Below are 23,990 nucleotides of genomic sequence, written 5' to 3' on the forward strand. Positions count from 1 at the left end.
CGTGGACTTTTTACTGCACTCAAGCTTGCATTGCACAACGTGTCCTTGAGCGTCAGTAAAGGCAGCATTGAAGCATACAGTTGCTTCCTTGCTAGACATACACGATGATCTGGCGAGACGTCACCTTGTTGGCGCTCTGCAATGCCGCCCTCATCTCAGCACAGGACTCTGCTTCAGTCTTCTCGAAAGCCTCCAACGACAGCCTACTATGGGGACCCTATCGTCCGAACCTCTACTTTGGCCTTCGGCCACGGCTGCCCAAGTCACTGACTACTGCTCTGTTATGGTCCAGAGTTGAAGACTTCAATCACCCTTCCAATGGCATGCGGTTTACATGCGAGCAAAATGAAGACATGGCTGGCTATGGCTGGGACAAGTACGACCCAAGAACTGGTGGAGTGCAAACTATATACGACAAGGGCAATGGCATCGACATGGAGACCTCGTTCGTCAAATTCGACGAAGGTAGAGCTGGATGGGGTGCAAGAGTAAAGGGCACTGTTCGAGAAGATGCAGAGCCAAGTCTGGGCAGTCAGGACGGTGTCAAAGAGGGCTTGAAGACGGCCGTCTGGTTCACTGTAGGCGCTGAAGGGTTGAGTACTCTGGACGTGGTAGGGGCTGCAGAAGGGAAAGAACTAGGCTTTGATCGGAATGTTGTCATCAACGGACAGACGACAGACTTAGGCGACTTCAGTCTGACGGTCGCTGAATTGCCTGGAAAGAACTCCAAGCCTCATCATAACCATCCTTCGTACAACGAGAAGCCACTGGAGCATACACTCATTCACTCTGTCCAAGTACCAGAGGAGGCACTTTGGCAAAGCAAGCGTAAGTCGCTGGCCTACTTTCCAATGGCTTTCCTCAGCCATGCTGATGTTGACCGTAAGTTCTTTCACAGCTCTCGTTTTCAGTTCCTTGAAGACGACGATCGACGCCTATGTCGAGAAGTACACCCAAGAACAGATGCCGCCACCTTGGCAGACCTATACCTTGCAAGATCTCCCTGGCTCAGGCAATTTCCAGATGGTTCAGAAAGTGTTCGAAGGTGACTTTGAGTTTGACATCTTCTACACGCCGGCCAAGGTCTCGAAGACACCGTCATCGGCCGACTTGACCAAGGAGATCAACAAGGTCACCACTGCCTTCGACTCGAAGTTCAAGAGTGTCCTTGCACCAAGCAGGCCTTTTACGAAGGAAGACCATCAGACTTTTAGCCAATCGCTCTTTTCCAATCTCATTGGCGGTATCGGCTACTTCTACGGTGACCAGATGATCGACCGTTCGTACGCACCAGAGTATGAAGAGGAGAATGAAGGCTTCTACCAAGAAACAGCTGAAGCTCGCGCACGGAACCAGCAGCAGCTTGAGGGGCCGTACGAGCTGTTTACGTCTATCCCTAGCCGGCCTTTCTTCCCAAGAGGGTTTCTGTGGGATGAAGGGTTCCATCTGTTGCCGATTGTTGACTGGGACGCGGAGCTCGTGATGCAGATTTTGAGCAGCTGGTTCAACACCATGGATGAAGACGGCTGGATCCCGAGAGAGCAGATTCTCGGTAATGAGGCAAGGACCAAAGTGCCGCAAGAGTTTCAAGTACAGTATCCGCACTATGCCAACCCTCCGACGCTCTTCATGGTGCTCGAGGACCTACTGGACAAAGTCGAGGGCAAGAAAGCAGATGCCGAAGTTGCAAAGGTACTGAAGCCTTGGTTAGCAGAACTGTTCCCACTGCTGCAACGCAACTTCGACTGGTACCGCAAGACGCAGTTTGGCGATCTGAAGAGCTACGATCGGCCTGCTTTCAGCTCGAAGGAGGCGTATCGCTGGCGTGGAAGGTCACCGCAGCACATTCTGACTTCTGGCCTCGACGATTATCCACGACCACAGCCGCCTCATCCAGGTGAGCTTCACGTCGACCTTATCTCGTGGATGGGTATGATGGCAAGATCGATGCATCGCATCGCGTCATACCTCGAAGAGAGTGAAGATGCAGCTCGCACTGCGAAGATGGCGGAAGCCATTCGCAAGAACGTCAATGACCTTCACTGGTCAGCAAAGGACAAGACGTTTTGTGATGCAACGATCGATGACTACGAAGAGAGTGTGCACGTCTGCCACAAAGGCTACATCAGCATCTTCCCGTTCATGACCGGATTGATTGGCCCAGACCATGAGCATCTCAAGGCTGTGCTCGACCTGATTGCGGACGAGGACGAGCTGTGGAGTCCGCACGGCATCAGAAGTTTGAGTAAAGCAGACGAGCTGTACGGGACCGAAGAGAACTACTGGCGCAGTCCGGTCTGGATGAACATGAATTACCTCATCGTACGGCAACTGCTCGTAAGTACATATCACTTGCTTCATCATGTTGCTTCCGCTGACTTCGTGTGCTAGAACACCGCACAAGCCGCAGGACCACAGCAGAAGAAGGCCACAAAGATGTACAGTTCTCTCCGCAAGAACCTCGTCAACACCGTGTACGAGTCATGGAAGGAGACTGGCTTCGCTTGGGAGCAGTATAACCCCGAGACAGGCAAGGGTCAGCGTACGAGGCATTTCACCGGTTGGACGAGTTTGGTGGTCAAGATTATGCGGATGCCGGAGTCGCCGAGGGATGATGGGCATGACGAGCTGTAGATATACATATCTGGCAAGGCTTAGACAGGTAGTAAAGGATACTATCAAGGCTTCGCGCTTCTAAGATCTAGAAAAATGCGGAAGTAGAAGACGATCACGTGTCTCAGGTGAATATTCAAGCTTCCGGGTTCTCGGGACGGTCAAGGCCTCGGCCAAAGTCGACCTCAGCAGAGCTCGACTTTAAGCTCTCGTCGTGAGCTTCTTCTGTTTACTTCTTGTTTGTGTGTAGTATTGAAAGCAGATGGACCGATAATCATGGCATCTAAACGACTGATCAAAGAGCTTGACATGTTCAATCGGGAGCCTTCCTCCGCCGTTGTCGAGCTTGCTACTGTAAGCGATGAGGACCTCTTCCACTTGCGAGCTGTGCTGAAGGGACCGGATGAAACTGCCTACGAAGGTATACTACAGCTCCATCATCTCGAAATGCACGGCAGCTGAAAGCGATGCAGGCGGCCTCTTCATCCTCTCCATCTCTATCCCATCCAACTACCCTTCCTCCCCACCGGAGATCTACTTCCAAACGCCCTGCTGCCATCCTAACGTCAACTTCAAGACCGGAGAGATCTGTCTGGATCTGCTGAAGACGTCGTGGACGCCCGCGTATGGGGTGGTGAGTACATTGGAAGCGGTACAGCAGCTGTTGAGTGCGGGCGGTGAGCCGGATAGTCCTTTGAACATCGATCTTGCGAAGTTGCTGCGGGCAGGAGATCTGGTTGGTGCGGAGGGGTTGGTGAGGCTGTATACGAGGCTGTATGCTATGGGAAGATAATGATTGAATGGGCAGCGTGGTGTTGATGGGCGTCACTCGTGTGCGAGCAAAGGTGGATGGAAGGGAAAACAGATGACCGGACAGGAGGAAGACTTCAAGATTGTTTTTGCAAAAGAGAATCATTGTCAATGGTATATGTCGCGTGTATCGCTCGAACCACCAACCTCGAGATTGACAAAAAGAAACCGCCGCACACCTACACCCCGGCTTAACACCAAGTACCATCACTGAGAGTGAGGTCAAGCGATCTGTCTACGCTTCGGCTTAACACCAAGTACCACTCGAAGAAGAAGATCAGGGTCTATGCTCTGGCTTAACACCAAGTACCACTCAGAGCAGACCAATGCAACGGGAAAGCAAACTCTCAAACTCCCTGCCCATTCTAAAGGGACCACCCTCATAGGGAAGCGATGGTTAAGCTTTAACAAGTACCCCGAACGTCCTTAAAGAGTCATTTGCAAATGATGGGGCATCTGCATCCTAGTGGCTTCTCTGGGTACTTATTAGCACGCTGCCTTTGATGTAATATACATTCAGCGACCAGGAGGCCGACATTAGGCCGTGGGGGAGGCGTGTGAAAAAGCGGGAGCGGTAGGCGACGTCACATCATTTCTCCGGCAGGATCGAGGCTGCGGCTCCCACCGACACCCATATCGCCAGCAGCGTTCTTCGCCACGACAAGCATTCAGAACCTCCTTTGGCATGAGACCCCAACCTTGGCTCCAGTGTGGTCTTCATCGTCCTTTCCGCCATTTCTCTTACGCTGAACGCGAGCTGCTCTGGCCCATTTGCACGTGCTGCACAAGACTGCCGCCGGCGACAATGCTTCCAGGTGCTTGCCTCCCTTCGCGAGCGTGGCCGATGGTTGCAGTGGCCACGCAAGGCCGGCCGGCAGCGATATCATTAGGAGACGGCGATTCTTCACAGGGCAATAGGCTCCGAGGAGGCCGACAGGGGGACAAGGTTCCTCCAGCCCTCGCGAAGAATCGGATACCAGACCAGACGATGGACGCCGAGAACTCCTATTCCTGACCCACGGTTCGGTCGCCGCAGATATCGTTTGGGCCCAGGAACGTGCCTGCCCGTTCATTCATTGTCTTGAGACAGATCATGGTGCACAACTTTGCTCGTAAGAGGTTGTAGCGGCACCGGAGCTCATAGCAAGAATCCGTGAGCTCCTGATGCCAGCAGCAGGAGCAGGCCGACGCCGTCGCTACCTGTGCTGATGAAGACGCTTTTGCAACAAGGCAGGATGCTCAAAGAGTCGCGTGGCAGCTGATCATGGCCTTTGCCGTCGGGTTTCAGTCAGAATGTTAAGCCTGCATCCCTGCTGCTTCTCACTCAATGGGGAGACCGGGGCTGCTTTCCGGGACTTCGAAGTGCCATCCTGTGAACGAGCGGAAGGAGAAAGTGTGGTGCTACGCGAAGCACCTCTCTCTAACCGGCCTTGGAGAACCGAACAAGCTAGGAGCAGGCTAGTTCAATAAGTGCAGCAGTAGGCACGCACCAACACAGCGTTCGCTCGGCCGACTCGTACCTTTTACCTCAGGATTGCTCGGAGTGATAGCTGCCCACGACAAGCACCACTCAGCACGCCATAGCTCGGCAGCTGCTCGGGTGGGTGTGCATGCGGTTGCATAGGATAACAAAACTTTCTCGCTGATGGAAGGAGCGTCCTGTCCTCCCATTCAGACAGGGAAGGAGGTACAGCGTGACAGTACAAGAAAGCAACCATGCGACAAAAAGATAATCTAACCATCATGCGTGTATGCTGGACGAGAAGAAACCTCGGCAACTCTCCCACCACATCAATGCCGAGAAAAACATGCCACTTCCCAGGTTACACTTCAGGGCTAAAAAAGATTGCTCCGCCGAACTCCTCCTGCATCCCACCTTATTGCGCACCTGATGACATCTGTCATCACAGCTACTGCTGCTGCCCGACCGAGATACAACTGCCGTTGTACCTTGCCTTTGCCCTCGCACAGCTAGCTATTCACAATAAGCAGATGCCGAATTAAAATGTGAACGTCAGTCGGAGCATGCGCATGCGGGCTGCTGATGGGGCTAAATGGGTGAGGTTTTCCTGTCGTCGTCGTAGACACACTATTTCCCACCTACGCATGCAGAGCTGAGTAGGCAAGAATCATCATTACTGTCCTTTCCTATCCTTCCCTTCATCAGCTGCAAAGCAAGCAAACAGCCAACATGCCCGTGACCAAACTCCCCTTCCACGCCGACCACATCGGCTCCCTCATCCGCCCTGCCTCCGTCTCCGAAGCACAAGACCAAGCCGACGCGGGCCAAATCTCGCGAGACGAGCTCCACAAGACTCAACAAAGCGCCATCGCCGACGTGGTGAAGAAGCAACAAGCCCACGGCGTCCGCGCCCTCTGCTCCGGCGAGTTCGACCGCAAATACTACTTCTCGGGCTTCTTCGAGAAGCTCGAAGGCTTCAAAGAAGTCTCGCCCGTGCCATGGGAGCTCACGCGCCTGAGCGCAGCCCCGATTGCGGCTTTGAAGAAGGCCGGCAAGCAATACCCCATGGCCGCGGTGTGCACGGGCAAGATCCGGAATCCGGGTAGCACGTACCTGGAGAACTGGAAGATGCTGCGCTCGTGTGTGCCGAAGGAGCAGTGGGGCGAGTGCAAGTTCACGATGCCGCCGCCGTGTTACTTCCACCTGCGCCTGGGGCCGGGCAAGTGCTTTGACAAGAGCGTGTATGCGACGGACGAGGCGTTCTTCGAGGACCTGGCGAAGGCGTATCAGCAGGAGATTCGGGCGTTGTATGATGAGGGGTTGCGGAATCTGCAGATTGATGATCCGACGTTGGCGTATTTCTGCTCGGACGATATGTTGGAGGGGTTGAAGAAGGATGGGGAGGATACGGATCGCATGTTCGAGTTGTATTTGAAGGCGCATAATGATTGTATTGCTGGACGGCCAGAGGATATGCACGTGGGGTTGCATGTGTGTCGAGGTATGTATTGTTCTTGCATAAGGAGAGGTGTGAGTGACTGACCGTTCGGCAGGCAACTTCTCCAAGTCGATGCACTTTAGCGAAGGCTCGTACGAAGCGATCGCTGAGCGCTTCTTCAAGACGCTGAACTACGATACCTTCTACATGGAGTACGACAACCCTAGGTCCGGCGGCTTTGACCCTCTTAGATACCTACCGCAGCACAAGAACGTTGTGCTAGGCGTGGTCACTACAAAGGACCCGCAGCTAGAGGACGCGGAACTGATGAAGACCCGTGTAAGAGAAGCGGCGGCCATTATCGCAAAGGGTCAAGGCCGGACGGAGAAGGAGGCCATGGAGAACATCGGCATCAGTCCGCAGTGCGGCTTCGCCAGTGTTGCTATCGGCGCGGAAGGCATGACCGAGGAGAAGATGTTCACCAAGTTGAAGTTGGTGCAGGATGTTGCGAAGGAGCTTTGGCCAGACCGACCATGAGTTGGCGTGAGCCGAGTTGGCAGCATTGACAATGCGGAGGCGTGTGGAGGTGTGGGTGGGTTGGACGATGCCAGGGTTATATTGGTGAACAGCACGAGTGCAAGAGAAGTACACATGGCTGCCACTGACGAAAAGCTTGAGTGACGTTGAATGGTGTCGTAGCTCGCATCAACTGTGTAGCGAATGAATGACGCCCTCTCTGCAACAGTCCGAGTCTTCCCGTGCCCAGCATGTCTAATGTTCGCATGTGAATGATCAGCAGCATGTGAACGAGAGCAAACACCGAGCTCGTCTTCATATGTCACGCATGTGAACGTCCAGCACAGCTCGAAAGACTCGAGAAAGGTATCGTTGTCAATCAGTACCGCCGCCGTGAGTTACAGATAAGCCAATCATCCAGCGACTAAACGGCAGGTGCGAGATCAGCGGCATATTCGCCATGCATTTCAACAACATCAGGTCGTCTCAACGAAAAAGCCTGGCTCGGGAGAAGACGACATCGCCTGAGACGGCTGTCCGAACCTCTTTGCCGCCGCAGCGCTGTTGGTGCATTCTCTCTCCGGCGACGGCGCCTCTGCCATGCCACGCTATTTTATAGACAGGATAGTGGCAGCGAGCGGTGTGGGTTGGGGATTGCGGCAGGCGAAGGGCAAAAGGCAGGAGAGTTTGCGGTAGAGCCTCGAGAACCTGGAAGGCCCACATTCAAGCGCGATCTGCGTGCTGCGTGGTGCGTCTCGGCGCATGCTGTGTGAGATTTTCCCGTACCTGACAGGAAGGACAGATATGCCGTGAGCCAGTCTTTGCCCTGCCATTGCACGCTCAATCTCGTGAATGAGGTCGCGAAAATTGGTGGATGAATAGAGTGAATGACAGTGATTGCTATAAATTCAATCAAGTGCAGTAGATAGGGTGTAAGGTGCAACAGCAGCCCGTTCTTTGGTCGATGAGCGCTTCCAGACCCTGTTGGAGAGCTCGCTAGCGGCCACCAAGAAAAATGTCCCTTCCCACCGCTTCCTCCACATCTTCTTATAGTCCACCTTCACTCGCTTCCTCCTCGTCCACCTCCCTTGCCTCCACCCCCATACACCTCCACCTCACTCACACCCGTCTCTGTCATTCTCGCTCCCACACACAACCCCACGGCAGAAACGACCACCAACCCCACCGCCCAGATGAGCACCACTGCCCTTCCCGCCAGGGCGGGCCTTCGACGCAACGTCACCGTGGACTCGACCCCCTCCACCGTCTCCAACTCCCTCGCTGGCACCCCCGACGACTCGCCCACTGGCTCCGCCTCCTCGACATCCTTATCCTCCCTCGGCTCCGTCGAGGACTTCCAGAAAGAGCCCGAGCAGAAGCTGATCGACAGCTACGGCAACGAGTTCAAGCTGCCCGACTACACCATCAAGGACATAAGAGATGCCATCCCCAAGCACTGCTTCGAGCGGTCCGCCGTCCGTGGTCTGAGCTATGTGGCCCGCGACATCGCCACCCTCGGAGCCACCTTCTACGCCTTCAACAACTACTGCACACCCGAGTATGTGCCTTCGATGGCACTGCGAGCAGGTCTGTGGGCGGGCTACACCTTCGTGCAGGGCCTCGTCGGTACCGGTCTGTGGGTGTTGGCGCACGAGTGCGGTCACCAGTCCTTCTCTCCCAGCAAGACACTGAACGATACCGTCGGCTGGGTTTGCCATTCGGCACTCCTGGTTCCCTACTTCAGCTGGAAGATCAGCCACGGCAAGCACCACAAGGCCACTGGCAACCTCGAGCGTGATATGGTTTTCTGCCCCCGTACCCGAGAAGAGCATGCCAAGAGGGGCGGTTTCGTGTCGGAGGAGATGCACGAGTTGCTGGAGGAGACGCCAATCTACACCGCCACCCATCTTCTATCGCAGCAGATCGGCGGCTGGCCAATGTACCTCTTGTCCAACGTGACTGGCCACAACAACCACGAGAAGCAGCCTGAGGGCAAGGGAGCAGGGCGTAAGAACGGCAACGGTAGCGTCAACCACTTCAACCCGAAGAGCCCGCTGTACGAGAGGAAGGACGAGAAGCTCATTCTGCTTTCCGACTTGGGCCTGCTCATCACCGCCTCCATCCTGTTCCTCGTCGGTCGGACGTACGGCTTCACGAACCTGCTTGTGTGGTACATCCTGCCGTACCTCTGGGTAAACCACTGGCTCGGTAAGACTACCTGAACCCAAGAATCTGAGAACTGTACTGACCTTAAGACTAGTCGCTATCACCTTCCTCCAGCACACCGACCCCTCCCTCCCCCACTACACCGGCGCGACGTGGAACTTCGCCCGCGGCGCCGCAGCCACCATCGACCGCGAGTTCGGCTTCATCGGCCGCCAGCTCTTCCACGGCATCATCGAGACGCACGTCCTGCACCACTACGTCAGCACCATCCCCTTCTACCACGCCGACGAGGCCACCGAGGCCATCAAGCCCGTCATGGGCCAGCACTACCGCTCCAACACCGAAGGCGGCTCCATCGGCTTCATCCGCTCCCTCTGGAACAGCGCGCGCTGGTGCCAGTGGGTCGAGCCGAACGAGGGCGCCAAGGGCGAGAACGCCAACGTCATGTTCTTCCGTAACCGGAATGGGCTGGGTGTGCCGCCGGCGGACCTTTCGAAGGCGTTGCAAGAGCAGGAGACGAGAGGTCGGAGGGGCCGGATGGTGGAGGTGGAGGATGATAGCGAGTGATTTTGATGCGACATGATCAAGCTGCCTCTTCTCGGTCGCTCGTTGAGATGGGAGAGGCAGAGACGATGATGTCCTTGGTGCGCTTTAGCGCGGCGTTGGATGGGAACGGGAAGGTCTTTATCTTTCTGAACTGACGACCGGCAGTCTGTCATGTAAGTGATAGATTGAGAAATGCTAGATGCTAGATGCCAGCTCTGGCGAATTCTAATAGATATGGATGATTATGACAATTGCACTTGTTTCGTTCTGAAGGTGTTGCGATGGAAGAAAAGAGTGGGTGTCGCGGTCGAGTGCGATCTGACCTTGCGAATGTCGTGCATCGATCGTGTGCATCAGCTTGACGAAGTACGAAGCTTTGGTGGAGGGCAGTTCGTAAGCTATGCGGAATGGGTTTCACGTGCGCTACAGTTCCCCTTCTCGTCTCACGCACCTTTTGTTATTTGACTATTGCGGGCGGCGAAATGAATAGGAAACTGTTATAAGCGCAAGTCTCGTCAAGTTCATGATATTCATCGGGCGGGCCTAGGAAGGCTGGCTAGCTGGTAGGTAGCATACAGCTCTCTCGCCCCTCCATCCCACTTGCCCATACATCCTGTCTATGAAGGCTTATAGCTCGGGTCGTCCTTCTTATCGTCCGGTCCGCCGTCGGCGACAGTCGCTGCTGTGCTCAGACCGCCGTCCTTGCTGCTCACGCCGTCAGCGTACTCTACACTTCCAGAAGCCATTCGCTTTATGGGTATGGGAGGAGAGGTCAAACTTACGACGTCCCGCCAACATTGTCGGCAGGGTTGGAGGTCTTGCCGCGGGGGCCGGAGTTGCTGTATCACACTTTGTCAGTAGTGTTGTGGTGTGGGGGGGGGGGGGGAGAGGGAGGGAGGGGAGAGCGTACGCAGGGCCGTCCACGTAGCTGGAGTCGTTCTCGTCGGCGACGACGGTTGGTTCTTTGGGAGGCATGGTGATAGTTCTTGTTGTTGCTGGTAAAATGGGCTTTGTGTACGGATTCTCTTGTGCAAAGGTTCGCGAAGGAAGATTGAAAAACAGCTCGTCCTTCTTATCGTTCTGAACAAACTTTATACCCTCCGCCTACTACATCATCCCTCACCTGTGACGGCATCGCACCGCTCCTCTCAGCAAAAAGCCTGCGTCTTGTCTGGTCTGGTACGAGAGCTCCAATCCTCCCTCCGCGCCGTCGGAAGGCTGATTGAGAGCTTGCGTGTGGCTAGATCGCGGTCTCGTGGCGCCCGAGCCTGACAGGGCTGGAAGTAACTTGGTGGGAGTGTGGAGGGGTGGGCATCCCGGTTTTGCATCGGGGTATGACGTGCCGGCCAAGAACACGAGGGGTGGGAGGTCTTGGGTGTGGTTCCGCGACTCCGGTTTGGTTCACGAGGGCGTGAGGTTCGGGTATTGACGGTTCGGAGGATTGTAGATTGCAGAGTCTGCGGGATGGTTTGGATGTTGGTGATGTGATGGAGAGTGAGATTCTATGGCTTTCGGGAGAGGAGCGTTTCTGGTGAGCAGGAAAAATCGAGCCATGTCGGGTGCTTCGTTGACTGGTATGTAACTAGGAATATGGCTATCCTGCAAGGACAGCGTAACGTTTGGGTCTAATGGGCGTATGCGTGATGTGAACGCAATTCAGCGTAACTGCCTCATTGGGCGAATCATGTGAGAAATGAAGTTAAGTATGGCGAGTACGTGTAAAAGACTGTCCAAGTCACCCAGGCAACGAACACACTGCTTCCATGAGTATATAATGTCGCCCCTTGTAGACCAACCGCATCAGTCGCAGCGATGACCTTGACAGGTCCATAGGGGAGCACAAGATGGCAACCAGACTCAAGCCCCGTTCCAACAGGTAAATTCAACAACGCTCCCACTACGGACACAGTTCAATAACCCATCCCAGGACCCTAGAAGACCTCAAGAACTCCCACGATGTCCTCTCCGGCATGGACAGCCAGGCCCTATGCACGTTCTGCACATCCAAATCCCTCGACCTCGAAACCGGTCTCAATGCCCCCTACGGCCGCCTCCTCAAAGCCAGCAACCCGGGCAAACTCCGCTCAGACTTCTCCTCCCGCGCAGCGACCACCTCCGACGCAGCAGCCGCGGACGAACTCTTCGCCCTCCGCTGGGGTCCCACAGCCGTACCGGTCTACAACGTGACCCTCATGTTCCTCTACCTCCACGCTCGCCAGCGCGCGCGAAAACTACCTCTCCATCGCCTGCTTCCTCGTCGCCTCTGGCGTCAGGGTAACGGGGCGGACATGTCAGGCACCACGGCCCTGATGCACGCCGTTAGCACGAAACCCTACAGCGAGCCGGCCTATGCGCAGCTCCTTCTTGACGGTGGAGGGGAGATAAACACGGGGAACCGCTTCGGCTGCATGGCTGCGCACGACATCGTCATGGTGCGGCCCGGCAGCGGTATGGAGGGTAAGGCTGTGGAGACGCTGCGGTGGTTTGTTGAGCATGGGGGCGATGCGAGGATTGCGGATGCGGATGGGGATGGGGTTACGCCCGTAAGTATGGCGGGCAAAGCCAGGAGGTTTGCTCCTCGGCTGGCGGAGGTGCTTGGGTGTGGGATTGGGGAGGTGAAGGGGAAGGTGGTTTTTGGGCCTCCAAGGCCGCCACCGAGGTGAGGTGGGTGACTATAGCAGATGAGTCGGTGTCGCTGATTGAAGGTCGGTCATTGCTTGCTTGGTGCGTAAGGCGTCCTATACGAGCGGAAAGCCGAGCTTCCGATCATTCCCCTGCAGATGGGCGAGGGCGGCAGCCGGGAAATTGAGGCGTTTGGAAAAGATGCCGTCGTCGAGCAAGAGTGCTAAGAACGCAGACCCAGCAGCCAGGATACCACATCTTCCGAGCTCTGCTAGTCGCAAGCATGAGCCAAGGCATCGGTACTGAGCCTAACAAAGCTCCCTACCATCATGGAAAATCAGAGCATAGCGTTGTCCGGTTCGAATGAATTGATCTACCAACCTATTCTCCTCCCCCCCTATCCCCATCCTCAACCCTAGAATAAGTCGTAAGCTGTCGTAACAAGCGAGAACCGAATTCGATCTCCAAACCCAAAAGCACCACAGTTTCACCAACCCAGCATTAGAACACCGTCGCTTCGCCGAGATAGCCTGTGAAACCGAGGCCCCATCCCTAACGTCGAGAGTTCACCGCACCCATCTATTGCAGGGACCAAAAGCACCCATAACCAACAACGCCATGCTCTGCTTTCACATCACCCGCCCGAAATCAAAGCTCTTTAACCAAGACCCGAGATGCGCTGAGCCTCTAATGGAAGCGAGGCATTGTCTTCGATTGTAGTCATGCGTGAACCTCGTCCTCCGGCTGTTGGAGATAACGGTGTCCCGAACGCCCATCGGCTCGCCGGTAGTTGGCATAGCGCTGAGAGTCTTCGTAGCTGCCGCCAGTGCTGTCGTTGTCATCTACCTCGGTCGGGGTGGGATAGTAGATGTTGCCAGATTCGCTCGGCCGCGCGCCATACCGCAGTGGTTGGTGTTGTTCACGAAAGACTTCTCCGTAGCCGCGCTTGTGCGAGTCTAGCCGAGAACCAGCGGACGTTGCTTGGTAGCCGCTGTGAGGGGCGGTGGAGATGGGCGCAGCGGGCTCGAGTTTGCTGCCGTGCATGTTGTGGTTGAGGCTGGCAATAGGTGGCAACTTCTCAGAACGGTTCTCTGGATAGAAGGCACGCGCAGAGGTGGGCGTGGAGGCTCCAGTGGTCCGTGTTGGCGGCTGGACCGGCTCGAGAGGTAGAGGCTTGTGGCCGATACTGTTACTTCTCTGTGGAGTGGAGTATGACGGTTGATGTTGTGGTGGTGGGGGTGCATAGTAGTTGGACTGTGAGGGTGGTGCATAGCTCGGCTGGACAGCGGGCGGCGGAAGTGGCGCCGTGAATTGTGAAGAGAACCGGTGGTGGTCATGTTGTGGATGGTTGTATTCCATACTCATCCGGTGATGCTGCTGCTCTTGCGATTCGTAAGTCGGCGGTGGAGGCGGGTACGGGCTGTACGATGTAACCGGTGGAGGAGGAGGTGCCGCGGACCCGTGTGAATAGTATCCGTGCTGTGGAGGCGCTGCTTGAGACATGGGAGGTTGCTGCTGGTATGATGGATGTTGGTACTGAGGTGGAGGCGGCTGCATTGAAGAGGGTTGCTGCACGAAGGGAGCTTGAGCGTACGACGAGGCCGGCGAGGCACCATAAGGTGACGTCTGAGGGTACGCCGATTGTGGTGTGTGCGGCGCCGTGCCATATGCAGTGGGGTGATAACCTTGGCTCATCTCTTGCTGCGAAGGTCGTCGTGAGAGGGTAAGCGACGGCGCTATCGAGTGGTGACTCGTATTGCTGTTGGACCGCGGTCGTGGTACGGGATCAAATCCATGCGCTGCATAACCGGCTGCTTCGGGCGTAGCAGACATGCGTGCCCTGGCGTCTGCAGTCTCATCCTCATAGCCTTCCCAGTCCTTCCCACTCTTGCCCTCACGCTTGCGCATACGTACATCCCTTCTGATGCGCACGCGGCAGCCCTGCTCAGCGACCGTACGACTCAGCGACGTGCTCTCGGTAAGACCCGGGAACTTCTTTGCGCTGTACACTTGGAAGGGTTTGGACTTGACTTCCAGCCTGTGGGTAACATGCGATCCGTCGTTGCCGTTGGTCCGTGGAACCTCCTCGCCCTGGTCCTCGTCCTTGGCCTCCCTCAACTCCTCATACAGACTGAAGCTGAGCCGGTAATATCCTTCGTGGCGTACAGAAAGATCCGGAAAGATGAAGTAGCCGGCCGGATCAGGGCGTTCCAAACAGACCATGCCCGCGACAGGTGTGCCGGTCAGGACAGTCAAGCCTTTCTGGTCTTGCGAGCCCACACGGCCATTGGCCATGACTCGAGCTTGTTCCAGCGTGGCAAACAAGAAGTAGTTTGCGTTCATACCGAAGGTAACATCGTTCTTCGACTGGTCGTCCACCTCGAAGATTTTGAGTCGCACAATCGGCGGCGGGTCTACTGGTCGACGGTCGGCTGAGGCTGCAGCAGGACGTTAGTATACCAATTCCGAGTGGCTTCATGAAAGAGTCACGTACACTTCGCTCCAGCTCCACAAGCCCTGGCACGAGTAGGCTGCTGAAGCACCAACAACTCATACGAATACTTCTTGCCCTCTCTAGTGGTCCTCGATGCGAAGCTTTGAGTCTCGTTCGCGACGGCCTTCAGGCCGGGACCTTCTCTCGACTCCATGGTGAATCACTACGCCAAGCAGCACAGGCAGATGCAGAGTACAGCTGTATCGCAGTCAGTCAATGATCTTGCAGAAGTATACAAAACATGGCAGCATGCTCGAGGTTATATGACCTGCACGCTGCAATCCAGTGTGTTGGTCTCGGTGCAAGCTACCAGGCGCGCGGAACGTAGGATTGGCCCGCGCAGTTGGCGAGGGCGCAAGGGATGAAGCAATACGTACACGGTGCGGTCCCAGGAGCTGCCAAGTTACGCGCCGCTGGGTGGAAGAGAAATGCAGCCTGGTAAGAATGCGGCGCCGGGGCGGAGCAGTGGTGCTGTCGCGGCGTTGAAGTGCGCTCGTCGCAGTGAGATGAGACGAGAGAGAAGCAGGTTCGGAAGCCCGCGATTCAGGGCTGGAGCTGGAAAATCGGGCGGGCCTTGTCGGGCTGAGCGGATCTCTGGGTGAGATCAGACTCGTCTGGTAGCGTATACAAAGAGTGGTAGAAATGGTGGTCGCCGTCGTCTACCCACGGTATACACGCAGGCCCGACGAATGGGCGAGGGAGTGGTTGTATCAGAGAGAGAGAGATGAGAAGCACACCTCCCGCCGAACAGACAGACGGAGCGCATCCTCGTTCACGCTAGGCCCGCAACGCTCTAGCTCTGCACACGGCTGTGGAGAGGCGTGCCCACTCGCTTCCCTGCCCCGAAGCCATCGCCATCCCTACACCTCGACGATGATAATGATAACGACACTTCCAATATACTATACAGCTCCACATCGGCAGTTTACAACAACCGCATGTTCAAGAGGTCTTCAAGCCGAGGTGTGCTCACCACAAAGTCGCATAGTATGATCGCCCTCCCAACCCGGTCTAGGAGGACAAGACCAATACCGAAGCGAGCGTCCACCGAGCGCCCAACCCAACGCACTGACAACTTACGGCCCGCCTGGAGGCTACCGGGATGATCGCATTGTCCAACGGCGAAAAGTGGTAGCAGTCTGCAACAACCACCACAACGCTCCAACATGCTCTCATCTCCTCTTCTTCTCATGCCACCACAATCATAACAACCACACGCCCCTCCCTCCTTCATCCTGCCGCTCTGCTCCGTCCGATCGGTCGCGGCGCAGGACCAGCCCGCCTATCGCACAGATTGTGTCCTCTAACCGAGCTCACGATCGTCCGCTCGTTTAAGCCATCTTCCCTGGCGTTACCAGCACCCTGGGATGCTCAAGGAGCATGCTGAACCAGTCGGAAGTTTTACATCTTTGAGCAACCCGAGGCACTCCCAGCAATCGCACATGCACGGGAAAAATCTCTCTCCCCCCTTCAGAACGGTCGCACGAAGCCGTGAAAATATGCACGAAGCAGATTCTCACCGCGCAGCAGCAGTAGCAGCTCGGGCGAACACGAACACGAACAAAACGCTCCTGCATACCCATTCCACTCTAGAAAACGTGCCCTCGTGGCTTGCAGCAAAACCAGGCTCAGTCCTCTGCTCCGACGAAGCAGAGCGCCCGCCTGATCTCCAGAACCGTCGTCTCCCCCGAGACAAGATCTCGTGTGGCGCTCAGCAGTCCTCACTCGCGCCATGGTTCGGAGACGGCATTTGTACCAGACATGCATGCATGCACAATTGCGATCTGTCCCTTTTCACAAGTACCCAAAAACCCTCTGACAAACCCGCCAAACCAAACGAATGTGATGAGAAGCACCAAACCACGGCTCCGAGACCTGTCAAAAAAAAAAAACCCCCCTCCGCTTCCACGCTCCCCCCCCCCTTCCCTCTTGCCTTTCCCGTACTCGTGCGTGTACCGCCCGCCTTTCTACTTCGCCTTCGCACGCCCGCGACAGCCTTTGGGCCCAATGGCCGTCGTGGCGGAGGCAAAAAGCTCGGTTACCCTCTGGCTTGGTCGAAAGTGGAGTCGTGCATGTTCGGCCGTTGTAAGGAGTGGGTTGCACGGCAGGACGGGCGTGACCGAGCGGGAAGACGTTGTGGAACGGCTGTTGTGGAGTAAGGCACGCTTTGACTGATGACCATCTCGAGTGACTGCTTTGCTGCTGCTGTGAGGAGTGTGAGAAGAAAAGTAGGCTGATCTTGAGAAGGCCTTCTGGAAGCTGGATGTCTCGTGGCTGCGAGAGACGACAGGGTCGTATGGCTTGTTGGTCGACTGCTCAAACCACACGTTGGCCGGGAGAGCAGCCATCGCCCGAGCGTCTACATCTTGTACGATCTTGGGCGTCAAGCCGCTGATTGAGAAACCTTCCACATCGTCATGAAGAGGCGTAAGAAGCACACTTGACCACGGCTTCCTCGGATGCCCTTCGTCCAAGCCTACGAAGCCACAAGCAGAGCTCCGCCAATGTCACAGGGTGAACATGATAGCAACTCATTCATACCGCCACACTTCAGTAGCGAAGAAGTTTGAATCAAAGAACATAGAATGCAATAATTACGAACTCAACCCATGCTCCCACTTCCCGTGAAGCAGAAGACAGCAACTTTTTACGCCTTTGAACTGCCTATGCTTCCCGGCACGTTGCTTCGTCCTGTTGTGCCTTCCTCAGCCCTGTCGCGGGAAAAAAAAAAAGCAAGCCAAGCTTCGTGATCGTGTCGTAGCCATGTACACCTCGCCGCGAAACCCGAAGCCAAGCCCCCCCCCCCATCTATGCAAACGCCATCCATTGGAGCTACCGAGTAGCCAAACCCAACCCGACCCGACCCATCTGAAAGATCCATCCGTAGAACGCCGTCGTCCACTTCGTAAAAGTGTGTATTCCAGCGCACGTGCCGGCAGAGCAAGCAACGCGCGTGAGTGTGGAGGAAAGGTATGAGTACAAGAAAAGGAAGAGCCTGCGAGCTGCCGTGGAAGCCAGAGAGTGCAGTGATCGGCGTTGCAGCGCATACTGCAAGCCATAAGGATGGAATTTCCGGCCTTGTTCGGCTCCTCAGATCACGCCGAAGACGCGGGTTTGAATGCACACTGACTCTCGTGGCTCAAGAGCAGCGGGTCGTTCGGCGAAGAGATCCATGGCTGGCTGCACAGTCCTCGCGGTCAAAGCATTACAAAGCATCATGGCCACCCAAATCCATAGCTCGCAGTGCTTTCACCCACCCCCGTACCCCTGCCCCTGCATCCCCGCGCCCGAAATATTGGTCCCGGTCAACTGATGCGCCAGCTCGTTCGTCCACTGCACCCAGCGCCCCGCATCGCCCGTCTCGCGCTGACTCAGATACTGCAGCGCCAGCTCCATGGCCTGGCGGTCCCCTTCCACGTACGTGAAGACGTGGCTCTGCATCTGGCTCGCCATGAATTGCGAATGCCGAGGGGCGTGCGCGTTGGCGATGCGGACGCGCACTTGGCCGTGACCCGGAGGGCTGCCGACGAGGAGGCACTGCTCGCCGTAGAAGGTCGTCGGGGCGACGATGTCGCCGAACATGATGCTGGTGGCTTGGGTGAAGTTGTAGCCGAAGACGCTGACTTCGGTGCCGCCGATGGACGGGCCGGAGTTGGGAGTGATTTTGGTAATGACGGGGCGGGGAGGCTCGTCTTCTTCTGCTGGGCTGGCTGCTGGTAGGCCGCCGTAGAATTGTTGCGTAGTGCGATTGAGCTGGCTGTTGGCCGCTTGGAGAGGTGCTCGTCCCGGGGCGTAGCCGGATAGGTTGCGGCCGTGTTGGAGGACAGGCGAGTTGGACCGGCTGGGCACAGCTGAAGAAGGGTGGGAGAAGTATGCTGCGTTGTTGTGTGGTCGGCTCATTTCTAGCTGATGGTGTGCACCAAAGGCGAAACCGGGGTGCTCATTCGCCGGTGTCGACGGATTGCTACCGAAGTACTGGGCGGGAGCGGCGTTGTTTGGAATGGTCATGAACGATGGGTCGTTCTGGGCGAAGCCTGTACCTGTGGGTGAGAAGTTTGAGGACATGGTCACTCCAGATAAAGCATTGGCCGACGACGGCTGATTCGTATCGACACGGGGCGTCATCTGCAAGCCGCTCGGTAGCCTCTTGTGGAAGCTCGACGACTTGCGCTTCTTGTTCGGTCCTACTTGGCCAGCACTTGAGGGAGAGCCGGGTCGCGACAAGGAGGTGGGTGTCATGGTCGCGGACGTCGCCTGCGAGGCGTAGCCATTGTTCGGCAGCTGATGAACATGGCTATGCGGGTTGAACTGCGGTTGTTGGCTGTAGCCCAACGCTTGCAGGTTTCCAGCAGAGCGCGAGGAGGTGAATGGCTGTGAGTGAGGTTGAAGGTCCACCATGGAGTAAGACGTTTGGAGTCCGTTTTGGGACAGTTGCGGGTGGTTGTACAACAATTCGCTCGACATTGTTGTAAGCTGAGGTGGGTGCGTCTTGTGATCATCGGTAATGAGGATGGAATCAGAGATCTGCTGGGCGACAACAGTCCCGTGCTGATCCTTCATGGTGAAGATGACCTGAAAGCCTTCCTTCTCGCTCTGATGCCGACAGTAACAGGCGATACGCATCTGTGCTTGGACTGAAATCGCACCTTCGGGTGGCACGTACGCCTCATCCTGCACGACTGCACCATCCCGCTGCGGCTGCGGCTGCTGCATTTGCTCGGCCGGCTTGAATGGGAGGTATTCATTCGAATTGAACACCACCACTCTCTCCGTCTCGTACCGCTCCCAATGCTGCTGCTCCTCTTCTTTCTTCAACTTCTTGCGGCCTGCCCGCTTCCGCTCACGCTGTATGCAGTTGGTGCATATCTTCACCTCGCCACCATTCGCAGGTCTGTCTTCGTCATCCTCGCCTTTGATCTCGACTCTGTTGAGGTCTTCCTCTCGATGCATCTCCGCTTTCCTTTGGATGTCGGCGTTATCTTGCGCCGCAGCTCGTCTGAGGGCTTTCTCTTTCATAGTGGCGTTGTGCATTGCGCTGGTGCACACAAGCATGGTATGCAGTTCCAGCACCTTTGACTTGTCATAGTCTTCCTTGGCGAGTAGTTTCGACTTGGCGATAGTGTGCAGTGGTAGATGCAGATGATCAAAGCCTGGCTGTGGCTTCTCCAATGTCATGACAACATTGATCTGAGTCTCGACCCTAGATTTGGTAGAGATGGGCGCGACGTGTAGAGGAGATCGGCCATTGCGAGGCGCAACTGCACGAGTGGCCACTGATGGCGTGCCGCCGTTTGCGACTGGAGAAGGCGTAAAAGCAAGACCAGGGGAGGCAAACTGATTGTTGAACTCCGATGGCCAGGCAGGATTCTGATTTATGTTGGCATTCCAATTTGTGTTGACGGCGAAGTCATTGCTGTCAGAAGAAGGTGTAGAAAATATTGCGTTGGGAGATGCAGTGCCAAACATGACGTTATTAGCTGCTGGTGACTGATCTCGTGATGGCCCTACGGTGAACATGCCCGGATTGATGGTGGCTGGTGATTCTTGAATGTGCGGCGGAGCTCCTGGTGCCCTTCGAATAGCCATGTTGGCGTTCAGTGTCATCTGTTGGTTAAAGTCCCGCGGTAGATTTGGGCTGGAAGCCGTGCTATTAAAGTTGAACATGTCGTCGCCGTTGTCAGATATGCTTTGCTCGATGGCCAGATTCGGCATACGCCGTCCATAACTCTGCTCATATACCGGTGTGGTCTGATAGCTGCTTGGGCCCGGCGACGCTGTATCCTGCATCTTAGAGTCCGCCGCAGAGCCGTCCGGCATGGGAGAGTCTGAGGCGGACTTGCGCTTCCTTCTGCTGGAGGAGTCTGACGAGGAGTCTTGACTCGATTCTGTCGGCATCTGCTGGAGGGTTGGGGGAGCCTGCTGTGCGCCTGCAACCGCCATAGCATCAGGGCCGGACTTGGAAGGGGTGCGAAGACCAAACCCAGGGCTATCGCTGTAGTCGGCAAGGTTGGTGAAGTCGTTCAGAGCGCTGTTACCCCATGGCGACTCAGCGACCAGCGAGTCCTGGAATTCCGCCGAGCTGAAGGCCGGGTCGCTCCAGTCGATGCCGTCCCCGCCGAAGGACAAGTTGCGCCCGTCCATGATTCGAGCTCACGGCAGATGCAGTGCGTCGTAACGAGCGGCTGGCAGGATGTTTCGGTGCGGTAGCAGTGGAGAGCGAAGGTTGCGCGTGGGTTGTACTGGTAGTTCAAGTGGAATATCGCACCTCTTCCGCCGGCGGCACCGTCGGAGATCAGCCTCTCTCTGACGGCAGCATCCCTCAGCCGGCTCTTATGTGGTGTTGAGAATGGCAATGCGACGCCGGAAGGGTGGAAGGGAGAGGGATAGATGCCAGTCGCGTGGTTGATGCGCAGACCCTGGGCGAGGCGAGAGCGGTTCCAGGCTGGAGGTGGTGGAGCAGGAAGTTGGTGCCAAGAAGGAGAAGAATCGGCAGCGGTGGCGGAGGTAGCACTGGGTGGAAATACGAGTGCCGGGGAGTGGCCGGGAGTACAAGCAGCAAGTATCGAAGCGGAGGTGGTGGTCAACGAACGTCACAGCCAGTGGGTGAGGTTGCTTTGGAGAGCTCTTTGCCGGCGTCTTGCATGCACAGCGGAGGCACTTCGAGTCGCGGCTGCCACGCCCAGTGCGTGATCGTGTGGGGAAGCCGCACGGGCCAACTTGTAGATCAAGCTCTTGACAGCCCTGCACGTGCGAGGTGGAAGACGGCGGAAGAACAACTACAACTACACGTACAACTACAAATTCAAGCCGTTATCAGATGCTTTGTCTGTTTACTATAATCGCGCTAACGACTGGCTACGGTGATGACCTTCGTAACGACCTCTCTTCGTTGTCGAACAATAACAACAACAATAAGACCATCGGGGGATATCGGCAAACAACGGTATTCGCTTGCACATGCTCGGGCCCTGCCCATGAGTACACACAAAGTAGCGAATAATCAAAAGAGCATCGCCTTCCAATTCTGCAGAGGAGATCACAAATAACAGCCTTCGGAAGAGATTGAGAGTATAGAGGTCAAGGCAAACGCTTCGTCCTATCGTCCTACTCTGTGATAGTGGGCATCTAAGATCGCTTCTGGCCATTTCGCTCTTCCTGACCACCTGACTGCCAACAAGTTGGCCCGGAGAGATACATATTCACAGAACCACTGGCGGGTCTCTCGGACATACGCTCAGTCCAGCGCCGAAACAGTCACACTCAGCAATAGGCTCTACATCGTCGTCAGTAAGGTCGAACATCTGGCAGAATGAATCACTCCGGATGCAGCTTCACTCACCTGCCCACCCGCCGTTGGATCGACGCGGACCTTGTACCCCAGCTCTTTTGGGAAGGTCCACGAAGAACTTGTGTCGGAGACCGGCCAGATCCATTCCGCCTGGTTGTTCCCGCCGCCGGACCAAGAGACTTTATAGCTTGCTGGGACCGTATCAGCAAAGCATGGTGGGTCGTAAGGAGATGCAGGACTCCAACAGAGCGCACTTACGAGCATTGCCGGCATGATACTCCTGCAACGGCACATGGTTCATCACGCCGAACCACGTACCCGTGCGAGCGTTCTGCCAGATGAGGAAGGCGTCGTATGGTCCGAGGGCGATATCGCTCAAGTGTTGCAACCACGACAGCGTCTCGCGACCATTGGAGGCTAGCTTGGCGCTGGGCGTGGTAATCAGGCGCACCGGCCAGGAATTGTCTGGCCAGCTTTTGCCGATCAGGTTGAAATCCGCCTGGACCGCGCCGTTGAGGAGATTGGAGCAAACGATGCTGGGGCTTCATTTAGCATCTTTCTGGGATCTTATGCCGTCCTCTTCGAGGCCTGTTATGCTTACCTGAAATCGGGGCTATCGGCCATGGTTCTAATGCGCCGGTTTCGCACGGGCATCCGCATCATCGACGTCTTCATGGCGTCCAACGGTGAAGCGCTCTGGTTGGGACCCTCGTCCGTCGCCAACAAAGGGTTCACAGTCTGTTTCGTATCAGAGAGAGCGTCCTCCATCAAGGGGAGAAGGCATGCGAACGGCACGTACTTCATCATCATTCCCCATCGCCTGCGCCCTGAAAGCCATACCCACAAGCACCAACAGCGCCTCTCCCGCCTCGACCATGAACTCCCCCAGGAACGCGCCTTCCTCAGGCACCACGTAGATGACAACAGCCTCGTAAGACACCGAGCTCGTCGTCTGGAGCAGATCGGCCACAATGGCGGGAGCGTCCAAGTCGCTCCCCTTGAAGACCAGACCCGCCTGGATGATGGCGTCCACGTCCTCGGGCATGCCGATGGACATGGCGCGCGAGAAGTAGACGACCCCGTTGTAGTCGGTGAAGGCGTATTTGGTGCTCGTGTTGGCCACGGCGGCGAACCATTCGTCGTTGTTGCTTCGGTAGATCAAGAGGGCGGGGCCGTTCTGCGGTGCGGTCATGTCAGTCTCACGCGAGTGTTCGTGGATAGAGCTGTACTTGCCGTTGTCGCCATGGCTGGGTACTGGATCGGAGAATGTTGAGGCAATGGAGGATGTAGTGCTTGTAAGACCTGAAGAACTGGATCGGAGAATGTTGCCGCAATGGAGGATGTAGTGCTTGTAAGACCTGAAGAACGATGAAGGGGAATGATGAGCGTTCTTATAGAGGCTTTTCAGATCTTGCGATGAGAATGAGTTGGTGTGTGTGTCATTCCCATACTTGACCTCCATCATGACTGCCCGAGGGCTGGCTGAGGAGTATGGGAGATGCAGTATTTCCCAATAGATCTGCAGCTCGACTCACCCGCGCATCTTCTTCAGCTGAAGCCATCCTGTCTGCCATCCATCTAGATGGCTGGACTGGCACTTTGGCTGCTGAAGAATACATCCTGTGCAGGGCCCCAGCAAGCCGAGTGTGCTACATTGGAAGATGCTCAGCTGCCACATCGTTCCCAAGGTATGCAAATACGGGATTGCAGGAATTCAGCCTATTGCTGGCACCCAATTGGGGAACAAGGTGCTTCGAGCTGCGATGAAGAGAGTCCCGCGGGACCAGAGAGAGGCTGGCTGAGGTGGAAACTTTCAGGTCGTCCATGTCGGGAAGCGCCTTGATGGCTTTCACACGGGCGATCGCAGACGACACGAGCCAGCAAGTTGCTCAGAGTACATCGAGTACATGTAGGCACGACGTTATGAGAGAGCTGGAGTCTCGCAGATGGTGTAAGGTACTCCGCGACTCGGCTGGTGGATCTTGATGTGAGCTATACTGGTTTGAGCGTACAATGTACCTTAGACTGGTGAGAG

General features: G+C 56.1%; 9 protein-coding genes across 9 annotated transcripts; 5 read left to right on the forward strand and 4 right to left on the reverse strand.

Moving 5' to 3' along the window:
• Positions 1-104: 104 nt before the first annotated feature.
• On the forward strand, positions 105-2,634 carry CWH41 (Processing alpha glucosidase I; the record flags this gene model as incomplete). The annotated part of the gene is made up of 3 exons (XM_064800403.1): positions 105-828; positions 899-2,337; positions 2,392-2,634. 3 exons carry the CDS (start codon positions 105-107, stop codon positions 2,632-2,634), a joined length of 2,406 nt encoding a protein of 801 aa, XP_064661742.1.
• A 255-nt stretch (positions 2,635-2,889) lies between these two features.
• LTR77_003147 (uncharacterized protein) lies at positions 2,890-3,406 on the forward strand (the record flags this gene model as incomplete). Its single annotated transcript, XM_064800404.1, has 2 exons — positions 2,890-3,034; positions 3,087-3,406. The coding sequence occupies 2 exons, from the start codon at positions 2,890-2,892 to the stop codon at positions 3,404-3,406; spliced, it is 465 nt and encodes a 154-aa protein (XP_064661743.1).
• A 2,208-nt stretch (positions 3,407-5,614) lies between these two features.
• LTR77_003148 (uncharacterized protein) lies at positions 5,615-6,860 on the forward strand (the record flags this gene model as incomplete). Its single annotated transcript, XM_064800405.1, has 2 exons — positions 5,615-6,386; positions 6,439-6,860. The coding sequence occupies 2 exons, from the start codon at positions 5,615-5,617 to the stop codon at positions 6,858-6,860; spliced, it is 1,194 nt and encodes a 397-aa protein (XP_064661744.1).
• A 1,172-nt stretch (positions 6,861-8,032) lies between these two features.
• Positions 8,033-9,572, forward strand: FAH12 (Oleate hydroxylase fah12; the record flags this gene model as incomplete). The annotated part of the gene is made up of 2 exons (XM_064800406.1): positions 8,033-9,047; positions 9,100-9,572. 2 exons carry the CDS (start codon positions 8,033-8,035, stop codon positions 9,570-9,572), a joined length of 1,488 nt encoding a protein of 495 aa, XP_064661745.1.
• A 596-nt stretch (positions 9,573-10,168) lies between these two features.
• LTR77_003150 (uncharacterized protein) lies at positions 10,169-10,526 on the reverse strand (the record flags this gene model as incomplete). The annotated part of the gene is made up of 3 exons (XM_064800407.1): positions 10,169-10,256; positions 10,334-10,390; positions 10,462-10,526. The coding sequence occupies 3 exons, from the start codon at positions 10,524-10,526 to the stop codon at positions 10,169-10,171; spliced, it is 210 nt and encodes a 69-aa protein (XP_064661746.1).
• Positions 10,527-11,395: 869 nt separating this feature from the next.
• On the forward strand, positions 11,396-12,214 carry LTR77_003151 (uncharacterized protein; the record flags this gene model as incomplete). The annotated part of the gene is made up of 2 exons (XM_064800408.1): positions 11,396-11,427; positions 11,479-12,214. The coding sequence occupies 2 exons, from the start codon at positions 11,396-11,398 to the stop codon at positions 12,212-12,214; spliced, it is 768 nt and encodes a 255-aa protein (XP_064661747.1).
• A 679-nt stretch (positions 12,215-12,893) lies between these two features.
• Positions 12,894-14,821, reverse strand: VEL1 (velum formation- protein; the record flags this gene model as incomplete). The annotated part of the gene is made up of 2 exons (XM_064800409.1): positions 12,894-14,611; positions 14,668-14,821. 2 exons carry the CDS (start codon positions 14,819-14,821, stop codon positions 12,894-12,896), a joined length of 1,872 nt encoding a protein of 623 aa, XP_064661748.1.
• A 3,095-nt stretch (positions 14,822-17,916) lies between these two features.
• SPT23 (SPT3 Dosage dependent suppressor of Ty-induced promoter mutations-like protein) lies at positions 17,917-20,808 on the reverse strand (the record flags this gene model as incomplete). Its single annotated transcript, XM_064800410.1, has 1 exon — positions 17,917-20,808. One exon carries the CDS (start codon positions 20,806-20,808, stop codon positions 17,917-17,919), a length of 2,892 nt encoding a protein of 963 aa, XP_064661749.1.
• Positions 20,809-21,901: 1,093 nt separating this feature from the next.
• On the reverse strand, positions 21,902-23,420 carry LTR77_003154 (uncharacterized protein; the record flags this gene model as incomplete). Its single annotated transcript, XM_064800411.1, has 5 exons — positions 21,902-21,940; positions 22,007-22,146; positions 22,214-22,491; positions 22,557-22,693; positions 22,755-23,420. The coding sequence occupies 5 exons, from the start codon at positions 23,418-23,420 to the stop codon at positions 21,902-21,904; spliced, it is 1,260 nt and encodes a 419-aa protein (XP_064661750.1).
• Positions 23,421-23,990: the final 570 nt, after the last annotated feature.

This window comes from Saxophila tyrrhenica, assembly GCF_035928015.1.
Source record: "Saxophila tyrrhenica strain CCFEE 5935 chromosome Unknown scaffold_4, whole genome shotgun sequence".
Classification (NCBI taxonomy): domain Eukaryota; kingdom Fungi; phylum Ascomycota; class Dothideomycetes; order Mycosphaerellales; family Extremaceae; genus Saxophila; species Saxophila tyrrhenica.